Here is an 18910-nt window from a genome sequence, read left to right as displayed (position 1 = left end):
AGAAACTGGCTACCCTGAAGGAAAAAAATGCTGGATAACATTCAGAAAGGGAGCAAGTTAGAAGCAACAACAACACAAGAAGGTTGAAAGAAAAAAAGTTATAATAGTGGCCACAAGACAGAAGAGAAGGCTAGGCTGAAAGAATAAAAATCCAGGTCGGATCCATCGGGACAGTGAAAACAAGAGGGTAAAAGAGGCTACAATGCAAGACATACTTAAAATGGGATCCAGATACCAGACAAAGGAGTGGAAAATGAATGGCTGTCATTAGTGTAAGAAAACTGACAAATCAAACCAAGATGGATTATCAGCAGCTCCCTTAAATGCTTTGTAATGCTGTTCACAGCTTAATCAAATTGACTTATCAATATATTGGCAGGATACATGTTTAGAGTTGATTGAAATTCACATTTAATTTTGAATTGCTCTAACATTTTGGGTTTGTGCAAAATAAACTGAAAGTATTAATAACAACCTATGCTGACAGTTAAGATTTTGCAGTGTACCATAAGTTTCATTCCAAAGTCTATGGTCACATGGTTTATGTGTTTAAAATATTTACAAGACTGACTGGCTGCTGCAGAACTGGCAGATACACCAGCTTGTATTTTAGCAGTAGCATCTTTACTAATATGAATTACTGTGGCAGCCTTAAGGCTTTTGAGATTCCATTTATTCCACACACATTCCCTTGGTTTTAGACCTAAAATTAAAAAAAAATTAATTTAGAAAAACATTTATGTGAATTTTGAAAACCACCCTATGAATATCCCCAAATGAAATTAAAATTGCTTTATTTCCTGTCTCCAATGTGCAAGTTTTTATGCCACTGTCAACTTTAGGCATGAGATCCAAGCCTGTTAAATAAAATAATTACATTCATATACTTAAAATCAACCAGAACAGTTTTTGCTATCTCCCTTCTGCTTCTGCTTGGGTTTGCACATGGGTGAATATCCTTACTTTGTGGTTGTTCCAGTTCTGGTAATTTAATACATTTGCATATGTTTTGTTGAGGTTGTGAATTACTCTCGCAGCAATACTTAATTTACTTTATTCAGTGGTTTTCAGTCTTCATTCCACTCAAATTTTACACAGCTCCCACACTGTAAGTTTCATGCAGACACAGACTCTGTGCCATAGCAGCGGTCTCCCAGAGCTCTGGGATTTTTTCTGCTCTGACTAAATTTCACTTCAATCCATCCATTATCTGTTTATAGTGGTAACACATTACAGAGAACGCTGTGGGCTCACCCAGCTCTTCCAAGTTAAAGGCCCTTTAGGAGTTTGGAGCATATATAACTTTGATGTATATAAACCTTCTCTAAATTAAATTTTTCAGGGTGATCTTTTTCTACATACAATTTTCTCTGTCTGTAACTAAAAAGAGAATTCTGCCCAATGCACAGTGACTGACACAGAGAAAGGTTTTGGGAAAATATTTCTGTATTTTACATTTACTTCAAAAACATTTCTTTTGCATTTGTCAATCAGTTTCAACGTATAAGATAATGAAATCCACATTGTCATGAAATCTAAATAAATGAGCACTAAAGACAGAAATCTCCTCTAAATCTAAGTTTTGGAATGGATATCAAATGACATATGCAATCTAAAAATCATAAATTTTTACTGTCAAAACATGCATGTATTTAATGGTAATATAATACTACTTCCTTTAATGGTAATGTAATACTACTTCCAATAGAAATTTCTAGGACAGGTATTGTCTGAATTCTGCAAGAATATTTGTAAAAAGTGGCTCTTTTTTATAGAGAGATACTTTCAAGGCCACCTACAAACAGTTGCTTTTGCAAAAAACATTTTGAGATGCTTGATCCAGTTTTGTTTTTCTTAAGGAGAAATAATGCCATGGATAGTTAGCTCAGATTCTTTTCCAGGTTACTGTTTTAAAATATTTATTCATATTTATACACCTACAACCAGTATTAAGAAATCATCATAATTATAATTACTGAGCAGAAAAAGACAGCTTTGACATCAGTATTTCTAGTAAAGCATTTTCTATGTATGTATACATGTATGGCATTACACACATAAGGCAGCAGATAATAAAGGCAATAGAGTCTCACTGAAATGCACAGCTGGTACTCTGGACAAAATATGCCTCAGGAAAAGGAAAAAACTACCAGTACCTGATACCCACTGAAAATCTAAGTCTACCAATCCCTCCTGAAAGTCATCATCAAAATATTTAATGGATTCAGGAAATACTGCCCAAAAAGCAACACAATGACTTGTGACAACCAATCAGGATACACCTGACAAAATAACACCATATCCAAAAAGTCTACAAAAAATTTTTCATCATGTAATTTTTTAATTCATGTGAAAATATTGAAGTGAACTGTCACAACTGCCATGAGCTTCTGTTAGAGAAAAAAAGAAGCTTTAAAAAAGCACATCATTTAATAATTCCATTTTACTATTCACATATTATATAAGCAAAAAAAACTCCTTTTAATGACTGCCCATGATAATTTCCAGCTTTTCCTCACCAGTTCTGGTTCTTCTCTCTCAGGTACTTACATGCAAGTGCTTCCAGCTGTCCTCTGGAGCCAAAAGCTGCCAATCTGGATGCAGGTACATTGGCTGATGTGTCACATGAATATTTTATGTGCCAAAATGCAGCAGCTACCCATGTATCACTGAAAATGCTACTGGTACTCTTACCTGAGAAAAAGCATCTTTAGCATGCCTGGGAACAGGAAGAAAATGTGCCATAAAATCTGCCATTCTGTCAAACAATTGCTCTTGGTTAAGCTTCAAAGGGGAAAAAAATCAGGGCGAAGATACCTACAGAAATTCAGATATGGCTGTGTGCAAAATAGTGATGCACAACATTGTCAAACTCACAGTTATCTGAGGTGAGGTACTGCCAGCACAAAGGAACAGCACCAAAACACATATTCCTAAATTACTGCCCTCTCTTACTCCAACACATCCTTCTTCTAGACATTTTAACAACTTCTAAGTGTTTAATTGGTTCTGAGTATATTGAAGTAGTTCCTGATTCAGAACAGCACTGAAAAACATGAATTATCTGAAGCATATGTTAAGTTTATCAGCCAACAATTAAGACAGAATCTAAATGATGTACTGAACCAAAGCCAGTGCACATAATCACAGGCTCCTGCCACAGGAATATTTTCCTCCTCTTCTTAATAAAGAACATAGTGATCATCTGAGGTAACAGAACCCACACACTTTTGATTTATGCTCTTAACCTAAATATTCCAAACTCATACCTTTTATAAATTTTAGCACAATTACACAAATAAGCAAAGTAAAATAAACAGTCAATTTCATCTAAAAGTTTATTTTAAGCTTCATGATAAAAACCTGCTAACTAAACTAATTCTTCATATGCTCAACTACAGCTCCTTAAAGTTACATGAAAAGGTAACTTGGACCTACAGCTGATGCAGTTGAGCTGCATGAGTAAAACACTCACATTTTTGTACTTTTGGGATATGCAGATTTTTTGTTTGATAATAACAGCTATAACAACACTTAAAATTAATTTACATATTAGACTTCTGGAGAAACCATGACCACAAAGGATCCTGAAGTACTGTAATAGATTATTTTGAGAGAAACAGACTTCTCCAGACTTTGAGAACAATTTTCTATCAAAACAACAAAAAATATTCAGCACAATGAATGCAGGGATTTAAAACTTCTAAAACCACATAACAAATCACAACTGGACAAAGGTAAAAAGTACAAGGATTTTAATTTGAAACACAATCCACAAGCACATAGGAACTTGCAGAAGTACTGAAGGGAAAAACTTGCAGGGGGAACGTTTCGCTTTTACTGAGAGAAACAAAAGCAGCTTCTTTGGGTGTCTCAACACTAGGCTGTCAAAACACAGGGACTGATTTGCATTTGCCAGATACCTGCAAGTCTCTCAGCCTGGTACTGACTTTTCAATTTTCAGTAAACATAAGACTAAAAGTCTAAACATTTAAAGTTTAAACCACAAAAACGTTCTTATTTGATACAAAATTAGTAAGGCATCCAGTCACACCTGCTGTATTAATTCCCATTGAAGATGAGTAAAAAACCCCAGAATTTACACTTTTTGTGGTGGTCAGTCATCATATTTACACAGTATTTGGAATTTCCATTACACAATATATATGAATTCATGTAATCTTACAAAAATTGAATGACTTAGTTTGCTGTCAGAGGTATTTTTTTGATTTCCATGTCAAACCATATCCATAAGACAGAATGCTGTGTACTTTTTCACATGCAAGCTAAACAAACTCACCTCTATATTGCTACCATTTGACTCCTCAGCAATGTATTTGGGAACCTGAAAAATTTATAAATGCTTATTTCATAATTAATTCTATTTCACACATGAAATAAACAGTATTTTCAGCTAAGAGAATTCACACTACGAAGTGTGAATATATTTCAGATAAGAAACAAAGGTGTAAAAGAGATATATGATATCTCTTTGGATATATGACTATATAATACTCTTAGAAATATAAAGAAACCAAAGTAGTTTTTCAAGCTGGGTTTTTTACCTCCTAAAAAACATACAGAGATAGGTGTAATTCTATTTCTGTGTCCAAGGGGGAAAAAATTTATTTTTCTTGTCTTATCCATAAAAAGAATTAAAAATATTTAATACTCCTTTGCTTTCCACATTTCATGTGTCTCAGTCAGAGCTCCCTCTGTAGTAATTTGCTCAGTAACAAAGTCTTAAAAATTTAGCCAGGTTTAGCAAGAAGTAGGGGTTGGATTGATGATTTTATTGATTAAAAGCTCCAAGCAGGCAAAGACTTTACATCTGGATCTACACCTAAAGATACCTACACACAAAACTTAACACACTGTACAGGCCCTCTGCATCACTGGAAGGATTGGAAGGCTTAAAATTTGCCAGTTTAGGCTCATCTTTCCTTTATTAATACCATGATCTGTGGAGAACAGGCTTGCATAGACTTTTGCCTGCATTTTGTTTAGGCCTAAACAAAATGTTCCTAAAACCCAGGCAGAACTGGGGCTTTATTAGGTTTTTTCAAATTATGAACTTGACACTTCACACTGACAGACTTAAGGAAAGCTGTGAACACTTATCTGGGCCAATGCCTGCTGGGTGCTCTGTTAAGGGCAGTAAGATGCTCCTCTAGATACACACACTGGCATGAGAAGACTTTTTGAGCACAGAATTTCTGTGCCTCAGTGACATGTGTTTATTCTCTTCTCCAAGTCTGAGTGTGGACTGATGTTCATACAGATATTTACATAAAACACTAAAGGAATAATCTTTTTGTAACTTACCCAGCAAAAAGTAAAGCTCATCAACAGAGATACAACTCAGCCACTCTTGCAACCAGTACATTGTAAAAACAGCTTGTTCTGGAAATTATAGAAATGTAAATCTTAAATTAAGTAATCTGTGAACTTTATTTTGCATGAAGAATTGCAATACAAGTATAACTGCATTTTACATCTAAGAATCTCTAATTCTGGCAACATTGCAATGCAGACTGTGCTTTCCTCCTCTCTCATGTACTGCATTCAGAAAGGATTACATCATCTCAAAGAGCCAGAAAAACAGAAATAGACCAGGGAGGCCCATTACAGCAGACACAGAGTAATTAAAAAGACTATAACTTTTTAGTTAGAGAAGGAGATAACTCAAGAAAAAAGGGTCATTATGTTTCTAAAGAGACAAATAAAATCATGTGCAATTTAAGTTCTCGGAAAGGCCAGTAATGCCTTCCATCTGTTGAGAACAGCCTTGGAAGCACAGGAGGAAACTGATCCTTGATCTAGCAAAGAATTTAAACAAGCAGCTTAAATATTTGAGCAAATTGTTGGAACCAAAGGTAGTTGTTTGAACTTGATCATCAAATTGATCACTTCACTGAAATAACTCAGTAAGCATTAAAACAGAGTAATCAGTGTGGTTTTAGGCACTCTGGTATTGCTGAAGGACATTGACATGTCCTTTATTAGCAAGGCAGCAAGACAAATTATTTCTTTAAAAAAGTAAATCACTGAAATGTTATTGACTGCACTGAAACTATTAACACACAGATGCTCATTCTGTGATGCTGTGATTTCAGGGTAAAATGCTTAAGTAAAACCAACTTTAAAATGTAAACAATTCAACACATTGCTTTGCTATTATCCTAAATTAAAGTGTTTCCATTTTTATATCAGGTTCCTCCTCCTATATATCTACTTTTTTAAAAATGTAAATTTTATAGCTAAATGTTCCACATCTTTTCAAGAATTTTTTGTTTCTTTCTTCCAGCAGGACAAAAAGTTCTGGTTCAAAGCTCAAAAGAGCAAATTTTCTGGTTTAAAAGATTTTAATGAATTAATACTCGCAAATAATGTAGGCAGGTCAAAAGGAATGTCCTGCTTCTTCCAAAAAGAATGTCATTCTGACAAATCACTGGTAACCACATTATACTGAATTCTTCAACAAACCAGAAAGGCATCTATAGTCAAAGATTTCCCTAGCAGTACTAGTAGTGTAAGAAAAGAGAGAAAGGTAAAAGCAGAACCAACTATTTCCCCTTTCATCTTCAGCAGAACCTTCTGCCTCAGGGTTCAGGACTTTCTCTTATGTTAGTAATGGCATGGCCTGATCAAATCTTTTAAACAAAGCTTGATTCAGGATCTTGACTCAAGCAAGGTTCCAACCACAGAAAATTGCTGTACAGCACACAGGCATTTTCCTCTATGGTATAGGTGTAAGAAAAAAGAAAGTTAACAGCAGAGAGGCTGCTCTCTTAAAGGTGAGCCATTTCTACAAAGCTCTTTTGTAGTGCCCAAGGGTCTTGGAAATACAACCTACACTCAAACTCAATCCTCAGTTTATAAATTCTTATTTATAGGCTTTTGTTCTTCTAATACACAAAATACTACTTCATATCCTTAGATGTTAAGAAACATACTAAATCTGTGAAAGGTATGTAAAGGCACTGAATCACAAAGACAGAACTTCCATTTCCATCTCACTACCTCCACAATATTATACTATTATTATCCATGCACTTCTAAAGTGCACACTGAAGAAAAAGTGACAAAACTGCCACTATTCTCTCGTATTCAGTATTTTGTTTACAAGCTGGAAGCTCTGTGAAGATTGCAGATTAGCCGAAATTCACCCTAAAGGCTGAATATTGGGTAAATGCTACAATGGAGCAGCATCCTCAACCAGGCCAAGGAATCCCACAGAAGAGATCCCATATTCCCTTTAGAGAGAGATTCAAAACAAGCAGAGGAATGTGGCAGCACAATTCCTCCAGCCAATAAATACGCTCTAAGGATTCTACTGGGTGACGGGAAAAATACAGAGTTAAAAAAAAAAAAAAAAAAAAAATTCTGATCTATCTTTCCTGGAGTTCTGACGGGAGTCAAAGCCGCAGCCTCACACCCCAGCGGCTCCCAGGCGGTGCCGCCTCACGGGAGAGGGCAGCGCCGGGCAGGGGACACAGGGCAGGAAACACCTGGCGTGGGCCCAGCTGGGAACGGCGGCATTCTCCCCCCTGCCCAAGGAGCTGGAAGTGGTTTCTGGCCAGTTTTTTGTGACCCAAAGCACGGAACAGCCCATGCGGGGCGTGAGGCGCCCAGAGCAACGCAACCCCCTCAGACAGAGGCGGCCCGCGGGAGCCGCGCTCAGCCCCGGGCTGTTTCCGTTCCACGCCTCCCCGCGGCGCCCGAGCCCGGCACTTTCGTTCCGGGGCCTGCGAGGGCCGCGCGGGAGCCGCGGCGGGCAGCGGGTGAGGAGCGGGCGGTGCGGGGGCGCTGGAGCCGGGCGAGGAGCGGCTGAGGAGCTCCCGCGCCGGCGCGGCGGTGGCGGCAGGAGAGAGGAGGCAGCGCGGCTCGGGAGCGCCGAGGGGCCGCGCTGTGCGCGGGGCGGGCTCGGGCGGCCCGCGGTCGGAGGCGGCTTTGCGCCCACGGGGGCCGCGGTGCCGCTGCGGCGGCGGGACGGGGCCGCTCAGACACCGAGCGGCAGAACCGCGCTGTTACCCGGGGGCAGAGGCAGCGGCCCAGGGCTGTGCCCGCCCAGCGCCCTGCGCTGTACGCCCGCAGAACCTTCACTCGGAGCCGGCCTGCGCTCACCCCGCTGGGCTGATAGCAGCGAGCAGCGGCATGGCCGGGGCTGTAGCACCCCAGAGCTATACACCGCCCCCCGAGGTGCACCGGCCGACCTGCTGAGATGTTCTAGAATTGCGGCTGGAGTGTGGAGGGTACCCTCCACCGGCAGCGATTTACCAGGGGTTTAGAGATGAGGTGCAGATGGAGTTGTTTAGTCTTAAAAATATCTGTCTGACATGAGATTTGGATCTCAAAGTTGTAGTCTGTCATTTTCTGAAAGGTACTGTACTATATGTATAGTGCTGCACCCTGGGCCCAGCTATTAGTTTGAGGCCACAGCGTATCCCTTGTCAGCATCGATAACAAAAGTGCTCCAGGGTGTCACCGTTGAGCGGCACAGAGTGTAAGACATTCCACTGCAAAGAATCAGTTTGCAGGCTGGGAATGCATGTCCAATTCCAGGGCCTCTCGCCCTCTGCTTCTTGAGGAAACTTGATAATAGCACAGGTTGCTCTGAGATGTAAACTATACTGGCTTTATCTCAGAGAAACGTGAAAGCAAATCGCACTAGAAAATTCGTATGCATATTAGATTTTGTGTTTATTTGAGTGGACTTCCCTGACCTTTCAAAAGTTAGACCTTGGCAGAGGGGAAGGTATCATAGCATGCATGAGTATTTAATTTTACCAGAAAATAACAGTTTTTTCTGGGATTGATTTTAATTTGGTGTTGGAAACTTAGCTTAGTTTTTTGGTTTTGTTACTTTCCAATTACATTACACTTGATTTTATTTAAATGCTTCATTTTGGATTACATTTCAGGACTTACTGTTTGTTTGTTTTTGTTAAATATGACTTTGCTACACGATTTCATAAGTGTGATCCTTGACATGAAAAAGTAAACCTAAATTAGCTGAAAGTAAATCCTGAGAAGAACTTCTTTCATTGCATGTTATGCAGCACAAAGTGCCAGAGGCAGTTTATAACTACTGCAGGCTGTGCAGGCTCCTGGCTGGGGCTGCTTGGGGGCTGAGAGAGCAGTGAGAGGGGGCTGTGAGAGCACAGCAGCACTAATTCTGTCTGCCCCAGGGTGGGCACATGGTCATGTTTCTCATGCCTTGCTACATGGTGAAAATTCTGTGCCAGCTGTAGAGGGTGAGACAACAGCTGTCCCGAAGAAAGCCTGACAAAAATCCATTGATGATACTAAATAAACACAAACTTGTGGAAGTCTAGACTGAGTCAGCACTTACTATCTGGAACATGGGGCACCAAAGCCCTTTTCTAGCTGTTACTTTTCTGCCTCGAGCTCTTCTCCTGGAAAATTTCTTCTATTTCACAAAGTTCTATCCAACAGGGATTTCATTCAGGTTATTTGGTTGGCCCACACGCAATAAATTTTAGGATAGAGATCTAAATTAGCACAATTAACTTTTGTCTTACAAATTTCTATCCTGTAGGCATATACTTCCTTGTCAGTAGTCATGTTGGAGACAAATGGGATTGCTCATCCAGGTAAACACTGCTTACAGTGTTTTCATAAACTTTTAGGCACAGATCTTAACAACAGAGAAATAATAGACTTCTGCAGGACTTAAATAAGTGGGATAGTGAATGTGCATCTGTGCATTAAGGATGCAGATCTCAAGTTCTTTCCAGTTTATCTCATGCAACTCTTTTGAATCAGATGATTTTATTATTCTTTCTGTTGTATGAAACCTGTTCTTAAATGGGATAATACAGAATATTTTCCAGTAGATTAGTTCATAGTAATTGGCTTTTTATTTAACAACATTTTGTCTGTTTCAGCTAACCATGTCTTTAAATTCATCTACACTTTTAAATGAAGGAAATGCTCAAGGAGCAAAAAGAAATACTGAGTGTTTGGAAAGCCTACTGCAGAGTCCATCACCTATTCAAGATAATCCACTTCAACAATTACAGTTAGCATCCCAGGAAGTACTGGAAAGAGCAAAAAGGAGTGGGAGATCAAAATGCCCCCGATGCAATAGTTCAAGGATGTTTTATTGTTATACATGCTTTGTTCCTGTCGAAACTGTCCCTACCAAAGAAATTCCAACTGTGAAGGTTAGTATTTCTTAATAATTTTTTATAATATCTTTGGGGTTTTAGTTACTGTGGACAGAGAATAGTCTGTCTGCAGCCATTTCTTTTCTGGCTCAGTCTTTACAGACGTTCATTTTGAACACAGTTATAAGTATGAATAAACTACAGTTAGATAAAATTACTGTTCTTACTTGAGGAATTACATGTACAAACACTGAAAATGTTCCAATCCTCACATAAACATTTATGTATCTTCTAGATGAGAATATAGGCTGAAGTCACTCAGCTTCTCATGCAACTGTGTTTCCACTTAGTTGTAGAAAGTTTCTTTATGGTGCTCTTGCACATTCTTCAGTTTCTAATAACTGTGGCCAGAAAACGTTATATTGTGAACAAAAAATTTGTCCAAAACCAAGGGTGAATTTTACATAAAATGTGACCTAAAAGACATTCCTATATGTCATGGTTCTATAATTCAGATAACTGCTGTTAAAATATAAATAGTAAAATGCCTTTCAGCTGAGTTACTTGGGGGAACGATCAGAAAGGACTGAGACAATTTGCAAAATCAGTTAGGATATAAGATGCATTTTGAAGACAGTGGAGTTTGAAAGCATCATAAAAAGACTTTAGAAGTACTTTTGAAATTTGACCTAGTAAACTTAGGTATATTTTCATTGAAATAATAATTTTCACAGCTGGGTGAATACCTAGTAGAGATAGAACCATTATATTGCTCAAATTAAGACCACATCCAGCTTACCTTATTGATTCTGTTTCTGTAGATTTTACCACACTACTGCTGGCAGCATTCCAAAGTGCATCACTGCTTACTTAGCTATTTGCATAAATTGAATGTAGTAGGTGCTTCTTCTAACTTGTCTCTAGTTTAGTTCTAAACCTATAAAAAAAATCATCACATACATTTTAATTACACACCCATAGGAATTTCTTCCAAATTTTGAATAAGTTCTTGTTTGTTTCTAATAGATAAGTTCTAATAAGTTCTTGTAAGTTTCTAATAGATGTTTGCAAATATGATGATAAACACTGCTTTTTTCTCCTTTTACTCTAGTTACCTTTGAAGATTGACATTATTAAACACCCAAACGAAACGGACGGCAAAAGCACCGCTGTGCACGCTAAGCTCCTGGCACCTGATGATGTTACAATTTATAAATACCCTTGCATTCCAGAGTATGAAGAGAAGAGACACGAAGTAAGAGATTCTCTAGAGATAGCCAGGCTCTGTGCTGGGGAGGTGCAGCTTCCTCCTGCAGTGGTAGTGCCCTGCAGGGAGGAAACCACTGCTCATTAGCGCAGTCCATCCTGTGATTAGCTCTGCAAACACACAGTTCTGGACTGTAACCTTTTCTCCAAAGCTGAAAGACTGCAGCACTATTTAACCACCTTGAACGTTCTATGTTCATCTCCTCACATAATGGAGAATTGGATTTACTGTGTATCTTAGAAATGTTTTGCCTATAAATGAAAGTATTCAACTTGAAGCAAGTTAAACAGCAGTTGAATCTTGTGCGCATATTTAGCAGCTGCAATATTTAAACCTCCTTAAAATTTTAACATTCACTATGACACAGGAAAACAAGTAAAATTCAAGTCTTGTCTATCATAGCATAGAGCACAAAAAAAGTGAGTTATGAACTCGGATGTGTATGTTCATTTAAATGGTAAGCTATCCTTTTTGGCCCTCCTGCCCCATATACTGCAGTGACAAGTGACATTTGAACTTCCTCAGGGCAGACACCATTGTCTCAGCTGAAAAATCTTCTTAAACAGAACTGTTCGAGTTGGTAGTAGAGGCATGGGAGTAACATTAATTAAAAATCTCTGTTAAGGATCTCAATTCATTAACATGTTTTTAACATGGATTTAACACTGTATTGGACAATAGAATATTTTTAAGAGATACTATTTCATCTTGTCCTGATTTAAATGTTTATAGACATTTATATAAATGTTTATAGACATTAAATGTCTAATATAACAATGCCTGTTGTTCTATTAGATTTTATTGACAGATCTCTTTGTTTTCTCCATTCAGATAGCACTTATATTTCCTGGCCCAAATTCAGTTTCAGTTAAAGATATTGCTTTCCATCTCCAAAAGTACACCAAGAAAAGTGTCTGTCCTAGTGACGATGATTGTTCCAGAGAGCCCCTTCTTAAACAAGCAAAAATAGAACCTGAAGCAGAAAAAAATCCAAATGAATGCATCTCAAGCAGCAGGAGTGAAGGTGCTAGACTGAAGAAAATAATATTTATTGACAGTACCTGGAATCAAACTAACAAGATAATAACTGATGAACGACTTCAAGGTAAAAAAATACAAGTTGATACTGAGACATTATTGCTGCAGAAATGATTAAGGGACATATGTCTCTAACAGACCTGAGCACAATGTAAGCTTGTATGTACCCCTATCTCTGAGTGTCTATGAAAGATTCAGCAGCCTGTTCCAGGGCTGTAAAATACTTCCTGAGCCAAAGACTCCATTACTTTTCATGTCATATAATTTATTTTGCAAAAAGATAATACTAGTACTAAGAAAGCATTTACATTTATTTGTCTCACTTCTCTGTTGGAGCAAATTTCCTCAGTCTCAGAGAATGGGAGCTGTCATGTTAGACAGTAGAACAGTAGTTAGAAAGGCCTCTGAAGGAAGCCAGGAAGATTTTTTTTGCAGGTGGCTGCCTGCTTTCCAGAGACCCACGGGACTATTTGTGTACATGTTTGTGGCAGACAGGCCCCAAGAAGGTAAATAAGGGATTTAGGAGGTTCAACACAGGTTTGTCATGCCTTGGATTCTCTTTCTCCTCAGGTTGTTAATGGACATTTCCATGATCTCACTACTCCAGACAAAAAAGGAATGGCTGCTTGCCCTCCACTCCCTTCCAACTCTTGAGAGCAGAAATTGGTAATTCTGCAAAAAGGTTTTGTCTTAGGTTCTTTACAAGAAGTTTACATTTAAGCATTCTAATTAAAACCACAAAAGACAAAACATTTTAGCAATAGCATTCCATTTCCTTTGAGATGAATAGGAGTTTGAAAATACTTTCATTAGTGCAAAAAGTGCACTTAGCTGGGAGGCAGGTTGTCAAGTTTGTATGCAATATACATATACATATATATATATATATATATACACACACACATATACACTACTACTGCTTCATGCTAGATCCTACAAGGAATTGCACAGACTTTCTTGCATAGAAGATGGATGTTGCCTTGCTGTCTAGTCAGTTTATTAAAGAATCCCACATGTTAGTATGATATATTGGCTAATTAAAATCCTGTTATAAGTACTTAGTTTAACACAAAACATACTCTATCAGCTACATTGAAGTATTACTGTAAAGATTAGAGGAATTGCATGTTGCATGTTAATGTAAGGCATTTGAAGTTTACTTTTAGAGGACAAATTCAAGGAAAATAACAGGCAGCCAGGGGAACTGAAAATTTCCATGGAAGCCTATGCATATATTAGTCAAAAAGTCTTAATTGGTGTTACTTTGGAGCTCTTGAATGGTTTCCAGTTTCCCTATGACAATGCTGATTTGATGTACTACTCTCTCCTTTCTAGAACATCTCGGTTCCAGCTGTTTTGCAGCTCCCTGGGTTCCTGAGCACCTTTCAGGATTGCTGTGAGGTTTAATAGTGTCATGCAAGTCAGTTTCTAGTATGAGAGAATTTTACCCATCCACACATTGGGTGTAACAGTGTGCACAGCCCGTGCATGTATTGCTTTCCTTAGTGCCTGTCATAAAGAACATAAATTGCATTAATACCCCTTTTAGAGATTGCAGTTTTCACTTCCAAGATGAATGGGGCAGAGTTTCCTTAGGCATAAACTGATGACATTTTTATGTTGTACATACATGGAAAATAGAGAACTGTTTTCATTTTTCAGTTCAATTGCAAATGAAGTCATCATCCAGCAAAATATCCATCATATGTTAAAGTTCAAAAAGGAGTGTTCATAATTCCAAATAAAAAGTAATTGCCATACTTATTAGGATTAAGTTACAAGAAATATTGAAGGAAAACATTAATGAAGCCAAGAAAACATAAAGAAAAGCCTTGTGTTTTGTAAGCCTATATTTATATAGACAGTAAATCTAGTAAATTGTGCTGCAAGAGAAAGCAAATGAGTACATCGATCTTAAAATTAGCTTAGAGAACTTGGACAAAAATAGTTCTATATCTTGGAAAAGTGTTAATATATCTTTAGAAAACAAAACTAAATCAGTTAAAGATAAGAAATACATGAGAGTTGGTAATGTCTAGGATTGATTACTTCATTAAAAGTGATCCCCAGATCAGAAAACAATCAGTTGAATTTAATGTTAATGATGGCTTTCTCACATGAGTGATGGAGCTTATTGGCAACATCACATGATTGTTAAAGAAACTGATTGCTTTGGGTTTTTTCCCTGTAAGTTGTAATTGCTTTGTATCAGCCAAATATTTTATTAGCTTATTCATTAGCATTGTGGGGTTTCATGTGAAGGGTGAGTATTTGTAAGCAAACATTGCCTTTGGCTGTATACAGATCCAGTACAGATGAAACATGCTCACTAAACTTTTATCCTTAACCCCCTCTGGTTTTATTTTTTTTTTTAATGAAAGGTACTAAAGTCTTTTTTTGAAAGTAACTGATACTCCACTTGTGGTAAGCTCAGTAGTGTCCATGGTCTTGCCTTCAGTGAACTTTTGTTTGTGTTCAAACCACAACTACGTGGGAGTTTATGCTGGAGGAATCATCCCTGAGATTTACTTCACTGCTTTTAGGGTGAAAGCACTGTGGATTTGATGGAAGTTTTCATTTTGGTTAGGCCTGAGAATTCAAGTGGTGAAGAGGGCAACAAGCTTGATGCGGTTTCCTCCTGCTATTTTAAGTTTCACATGTGTAGTATTATTAGAGGTAATAATTAGACTGTGTATGCTGTTTTGAGGTTTTGGTTCTGAAATGTCAATAATAACACTGAAATTCAGGGACAGACTCTCCTGTTCAGGTTTGGTTCTTTTTTTTTAATGCTGTAATTGAGATTTCTTCTACAATGCAGGATACCATACCTTACTAACTGCAAAGCAAACAACTAAATCCTAACCCTAACCCTTTCTGAAACTTCCCTGTCCATAACTTCCAAGCAGTTCTTAGACCATACTGGTTTTTGTACTGTTACCTGTATTAAACTGTCCCATGAGACAGAGTATCAGATTATGATAGAAAAAGATAATTTTACAATCTGCTTCTGATATTGTTGACAGTTGTGTACCCTGTTCTTCATGATCCAAGTGCCCATCCTTTAAATTTCATCTGAATAATAGAATAGTTACAGAGACTAAAGTAGATTAAAGATTTTTTTTTTGTGCCATACAGACACCAAATTCCCTCTTTCATCTTAAGTGGGAATGCTTTTAGTATCTAATAAAGTTAATTGCAGGATGCTGTCATACTTACTCCTGAGTAATTTCAGTGACATTTCAGTTACTTAACAAGCATAAATTAAAAGTTCCTGGCTCTTGTAAATAGTCCTCACTTCAGCAACACTAATAGTCTAAGGGATTCTTTTTTACACTTGAAAAGTATTAACTTTGCAAAAGATGAAATAATAATTTTCTGAACATTGATGAGTCTTGGTAAGTGTGGATTTCACTCTTGCCATGTGAAGCGACTCTGCAGTTTACTGAGGGCTGTGTTGCTGTTTGAATGAAAGGATAACTTGTAATTAACTGCAGATTTGAAGATTGTAACCTAGGAATTACAGCACTTCATCAAATTCCAAAGTGATCCAAAAAGGGGGATAAAATTATTGCTTCAGTTTTACAGATCAAAAATGTAGGTACAGGAAGAGAAATTATTTTCATGCAGGCACTGAGCAGGTTAGCAGCAAAGTCAGAAAACAAAACTAAAGTCTTGGTGCTAAAGTCTTGTTTGACATTCTGGCCACCAATCCACATTGTCTAATCTAGGTCATCTTTTTTCCTTGACAGGGTTACTGCAAATTGAGTTGAAGACAAGGAAAACTTGCTTTTGGCGTCATCAGAAGGGAAAACCAGATACATACCTTTCCACAATAGAAGCAATTTATTATTTCCTTGTGGACTATCATCAGGAGATTTTGAAAGAGAGCTACAAAGGACAATATGATAATCTGCTTTTTTTCTTTTCATTTATGTATACATTGATAAAAGATGCCAAGTGTTGTGCAGGAAGAGAGTAAGTTGTCTGTCGGTGCATGACACTACTTTTTCTTGTAATAATAAACTGCACAAACATAACTAGGATTTTTTTTTTTGGAAATAGACTGTACTCTAAATAATGTCCAGAAGTGGGCTGCAGACCTCCTCCCGCACGCTTGAGGTTGTAGAACTGCTCACATGAGCAGTCTTATTAGAGTTACTTATTTGAAAACAGTTACGTTTTCCTAAAAATTGCTGTACTTCAACCTACAGGCCTGACGTGCTCACTGTGATGAGCACATTTCCTGAGATGGGAGTGGAGGACCTGACCCCTCTTGCTGTAAGAAGTGATCTCTTAACTGTAAGAAGGAATTAGCATGCTGGCTTTCCATTGTGACTAATACTTCTCTCAGATGTTTTCTTTGTGGTTTACACAGCAATACTGATTTTGCCTTCGTGGCATCAAAGGTTTACTGAATGAGCAGATGGTGTTTAGTTGCTGGGGTGAATGGCAGCAATAGAGAATGAAAGAGCACATTAATTGAATATGAATTATATACTTTCATGATTAATTCTGGAAATTTCTTCTAGTAATAAAAAAGTGGTCTCTTTAAACACTGTTATACAATGTATGATTTCTGTAGTACCATTCATGTACTCTTACATTAGGATTATTCTCATATTCTTGGATAATTTTAGACTTCTTCAAACAAATTTAGTTAAGTGTTTATTACTGTTATATATTATCATTATTTGAGGGATCACTAACCTAACAAATGTCACTATGGCATATTGTAGGCACCACAAATACTGGTTCTGACCACAATATTTCTGACAAGGCTTCCTTAAACTAGGCAGGCTGTCAATCTGCTCTGCTTTTCCTTTTGCAGTAAAGGGCAGATTAGAACAGTCTCAGTAAGACTTTGTGCTGATGGGAGTTTTGTCATGGTTGTAGTGCTGCTGTCAGAGTCATCAGGTGTGAATGCAGTTTTGCCAACCTACACCAGCACAGCCAGTGCTGGCAGAGAGAACAGACCTGAGCTTTAGAGCAGAGTTATATGAATATATTTTAGATCATACATTGATAATTATATTCCTAAAGTAGAAAAAAAAATTATTAAAGGTACAATATAAGATGGATAAATATTTCTGGATATTCTTAGAAATGTGTTACTTAAGATAAAATATATCTTGTCAAAGTGATAGACTGAAAAATTACAATAGATTATTTTTTAAACAAAACATCAAAGTTTTTGTTATCATTTTTAGCATACTCTCTAGGAGGCCACTCAGACACCCTGGTGAACATAGAAATAATGTCTTGGAAAATACTTCAAGAAAATGTTTTTATACTTACACAGCAGTCCACACAGGCTCAAATAGCTGGTTTGTAAAAAAGAAACCTGCGTTTTTAATAGTGAAAAAAACCCTGCATTTCAAGGTGAAATCTTAATATTGTTTCAAACACAAGATACAAATACACTCTCTTACATCATACCTCATATTGGTGTGCTTATCTGTACAAGCACATATAAAAATGTATTGCAGTGGACAACAAAAACATATCCCCATTTGCAGAACAAAATGCTGGTTATGTTATGAAATTATGAAATGTGCATGAACTATAACAGCACCACAGGAAACACAGGCTTGAAGTCAGAATTAGAAAGATAATTTTTATATCTATCTATATATTGAGCTCATGTGCCAAGCAATGAGAAAAATCAGCAGTTGTGTCTCAGTGCTATTGAAACAACACTGCCTACTCATTTGGTTCTTATTGCTATTGAGAGGTTATTTTGGCTTTTTAAAATGATTAATGTTATTTCCTTTGGTATGAATTTTGATAGTCTTTTGACATTTCCATCTGTTCTTGTATTTCTTAAACAAAGATTGTTGGGGTTTTTTTTTTTTTAAATCACACAAGTATAATAGCTTGAGAAGGAAACTTTCACCCACTTTAAATAAACAAAAATAAAATTAACCCACTGACCTAATGTTTTACAAGAACCAGAGAGAAAAATCTGGGGGGAGATGGGGAGTTACTTCCAAGACACATTTCCCTGAAAACATGTTTTTTATTTAAGAAGCAGAGGTCAGATAAAAGCTTGTATAAGCTGTTCTTCATTACTTTTGGAAAATAGTTTCATAAGGTGAAAAATTGTTTCCAAATTTAAGTTTTGTGTATCTAACTTTATTTGAACAATGGGAATTAAGAACCTTTTCCAAAAGAAAATTAGTTTTAATTCTCAGATGAAATTAATGTACAGAAAGGATTTTAGATCTGGCATACTGTGTCCAGGAACTGGGTTCAGATTCTTTTTCTTCCAGTGCAACCTCAGTGTAATGCAAAAGTCATTTGTTACACCAAGGGACAGAGGCACACCTAATATCTGTAATTCTTTACAGTCTGTTGCTGTTCCTCTGATAACCTTTTATGGGGGCAGGAAGGAGGTTTTTGTCACTTCTGCTGCAAATCTGTCTTGTCTGAGCAGCAGATGTAGTTGCCCTTTCTCTCATATATATATAAAAAT

The 18910-nt window shown here is 37.3% G+C and overlaps 1 protein-coding gene across 4 annotated transcripts; it reads left to right on the top strand.

The window, feature by feature from the left end:
* Positions 1 to 7615: 7615 nt before the first annotated feature.
* DTWD1 (DTW domain containing 1) lies at positions 7616 to 17873 on the top strand. 4 transcript variants are annotated; one of them, XM_071441473.1, is made up of 6 exons: positions 7616 to 7784; positions 9563 to 9617; positions 9952 to 10190; positions 11245 to 11388; positions 12232 to 12505; positions 16188 to 16497. In XM_071441473.1, the coding sequence occupies exons 2-6, from the start codon at positions 9587 to 9589 to the stop codon at positions 16415 to 16417; spliced, it is 918 nt and encodes a 305-aa protein (XP_071297574.1). In that variant the 5' UTR covers positions 7616 to 7784; positions 9563 to 9586; the 3' UTR covers positions 16418 to 16497. The 4 variants fall into 4 exon arrangements, with proteins under 4 accessions (XP_071297574.1, XP_071297572.1, XP_071297571.1 ...); XM_071441470.1 differs by having other exon boundaries at positions 7703 to 7784; positions 9912 to 10190; XM_071441474.1 differs by lacking the exon at positions 7616 to 7784 and adding an exon at positions 16650 to 17873 and having other exon boundaries at positions 9461 to 9617; positions 9912 to 10190; positions 16188 to 16413.
* The last annotated feature ends 1037 nt before the right edge of the window (positions 17874 to 18910 follow it).

This window comes from Agelaius tricolor, unplaced genomic scaffold, assembly GCF_023055355.1.
Source record: "Agelaius tricolor isolate 1412-34295 unplaced genomic scaffold, bAgeTri1.0.p SCAF_16, whole genome shotgun sequence".
NCBI classification, from domain to species: domain Eukaryota; kingdom Metazoa; phylum Chordata; class Aves; order Passeriformes; family Icteridae; genus Agelaius; species Agelaius tricolor.
Note: the sequence above shows the minus strand (reverse complement) of the source record. Positions and strands in the feature narration are given on the sequence as shown.

Bases quoted from the DNA above. Each gene is read 5' to 3' on its own strand.
- DTWD1 (XM_071441474.1), top strand. The intron at 10,191-11,244 runs GTTAGTATTTCT...CTTTTACTCTAG, and splicing joins AAGAAATTCCAACTGTGAAG to TTACCTTTGAAGATTGACAT. The intron at 16,414-16,649 runs GTAAGTTGTCTG...TTCAACCTACAG, and splicing joins AAGTGTTGTGCAGGAAGAGA to GCCTGACGTGCTCACTGTGA.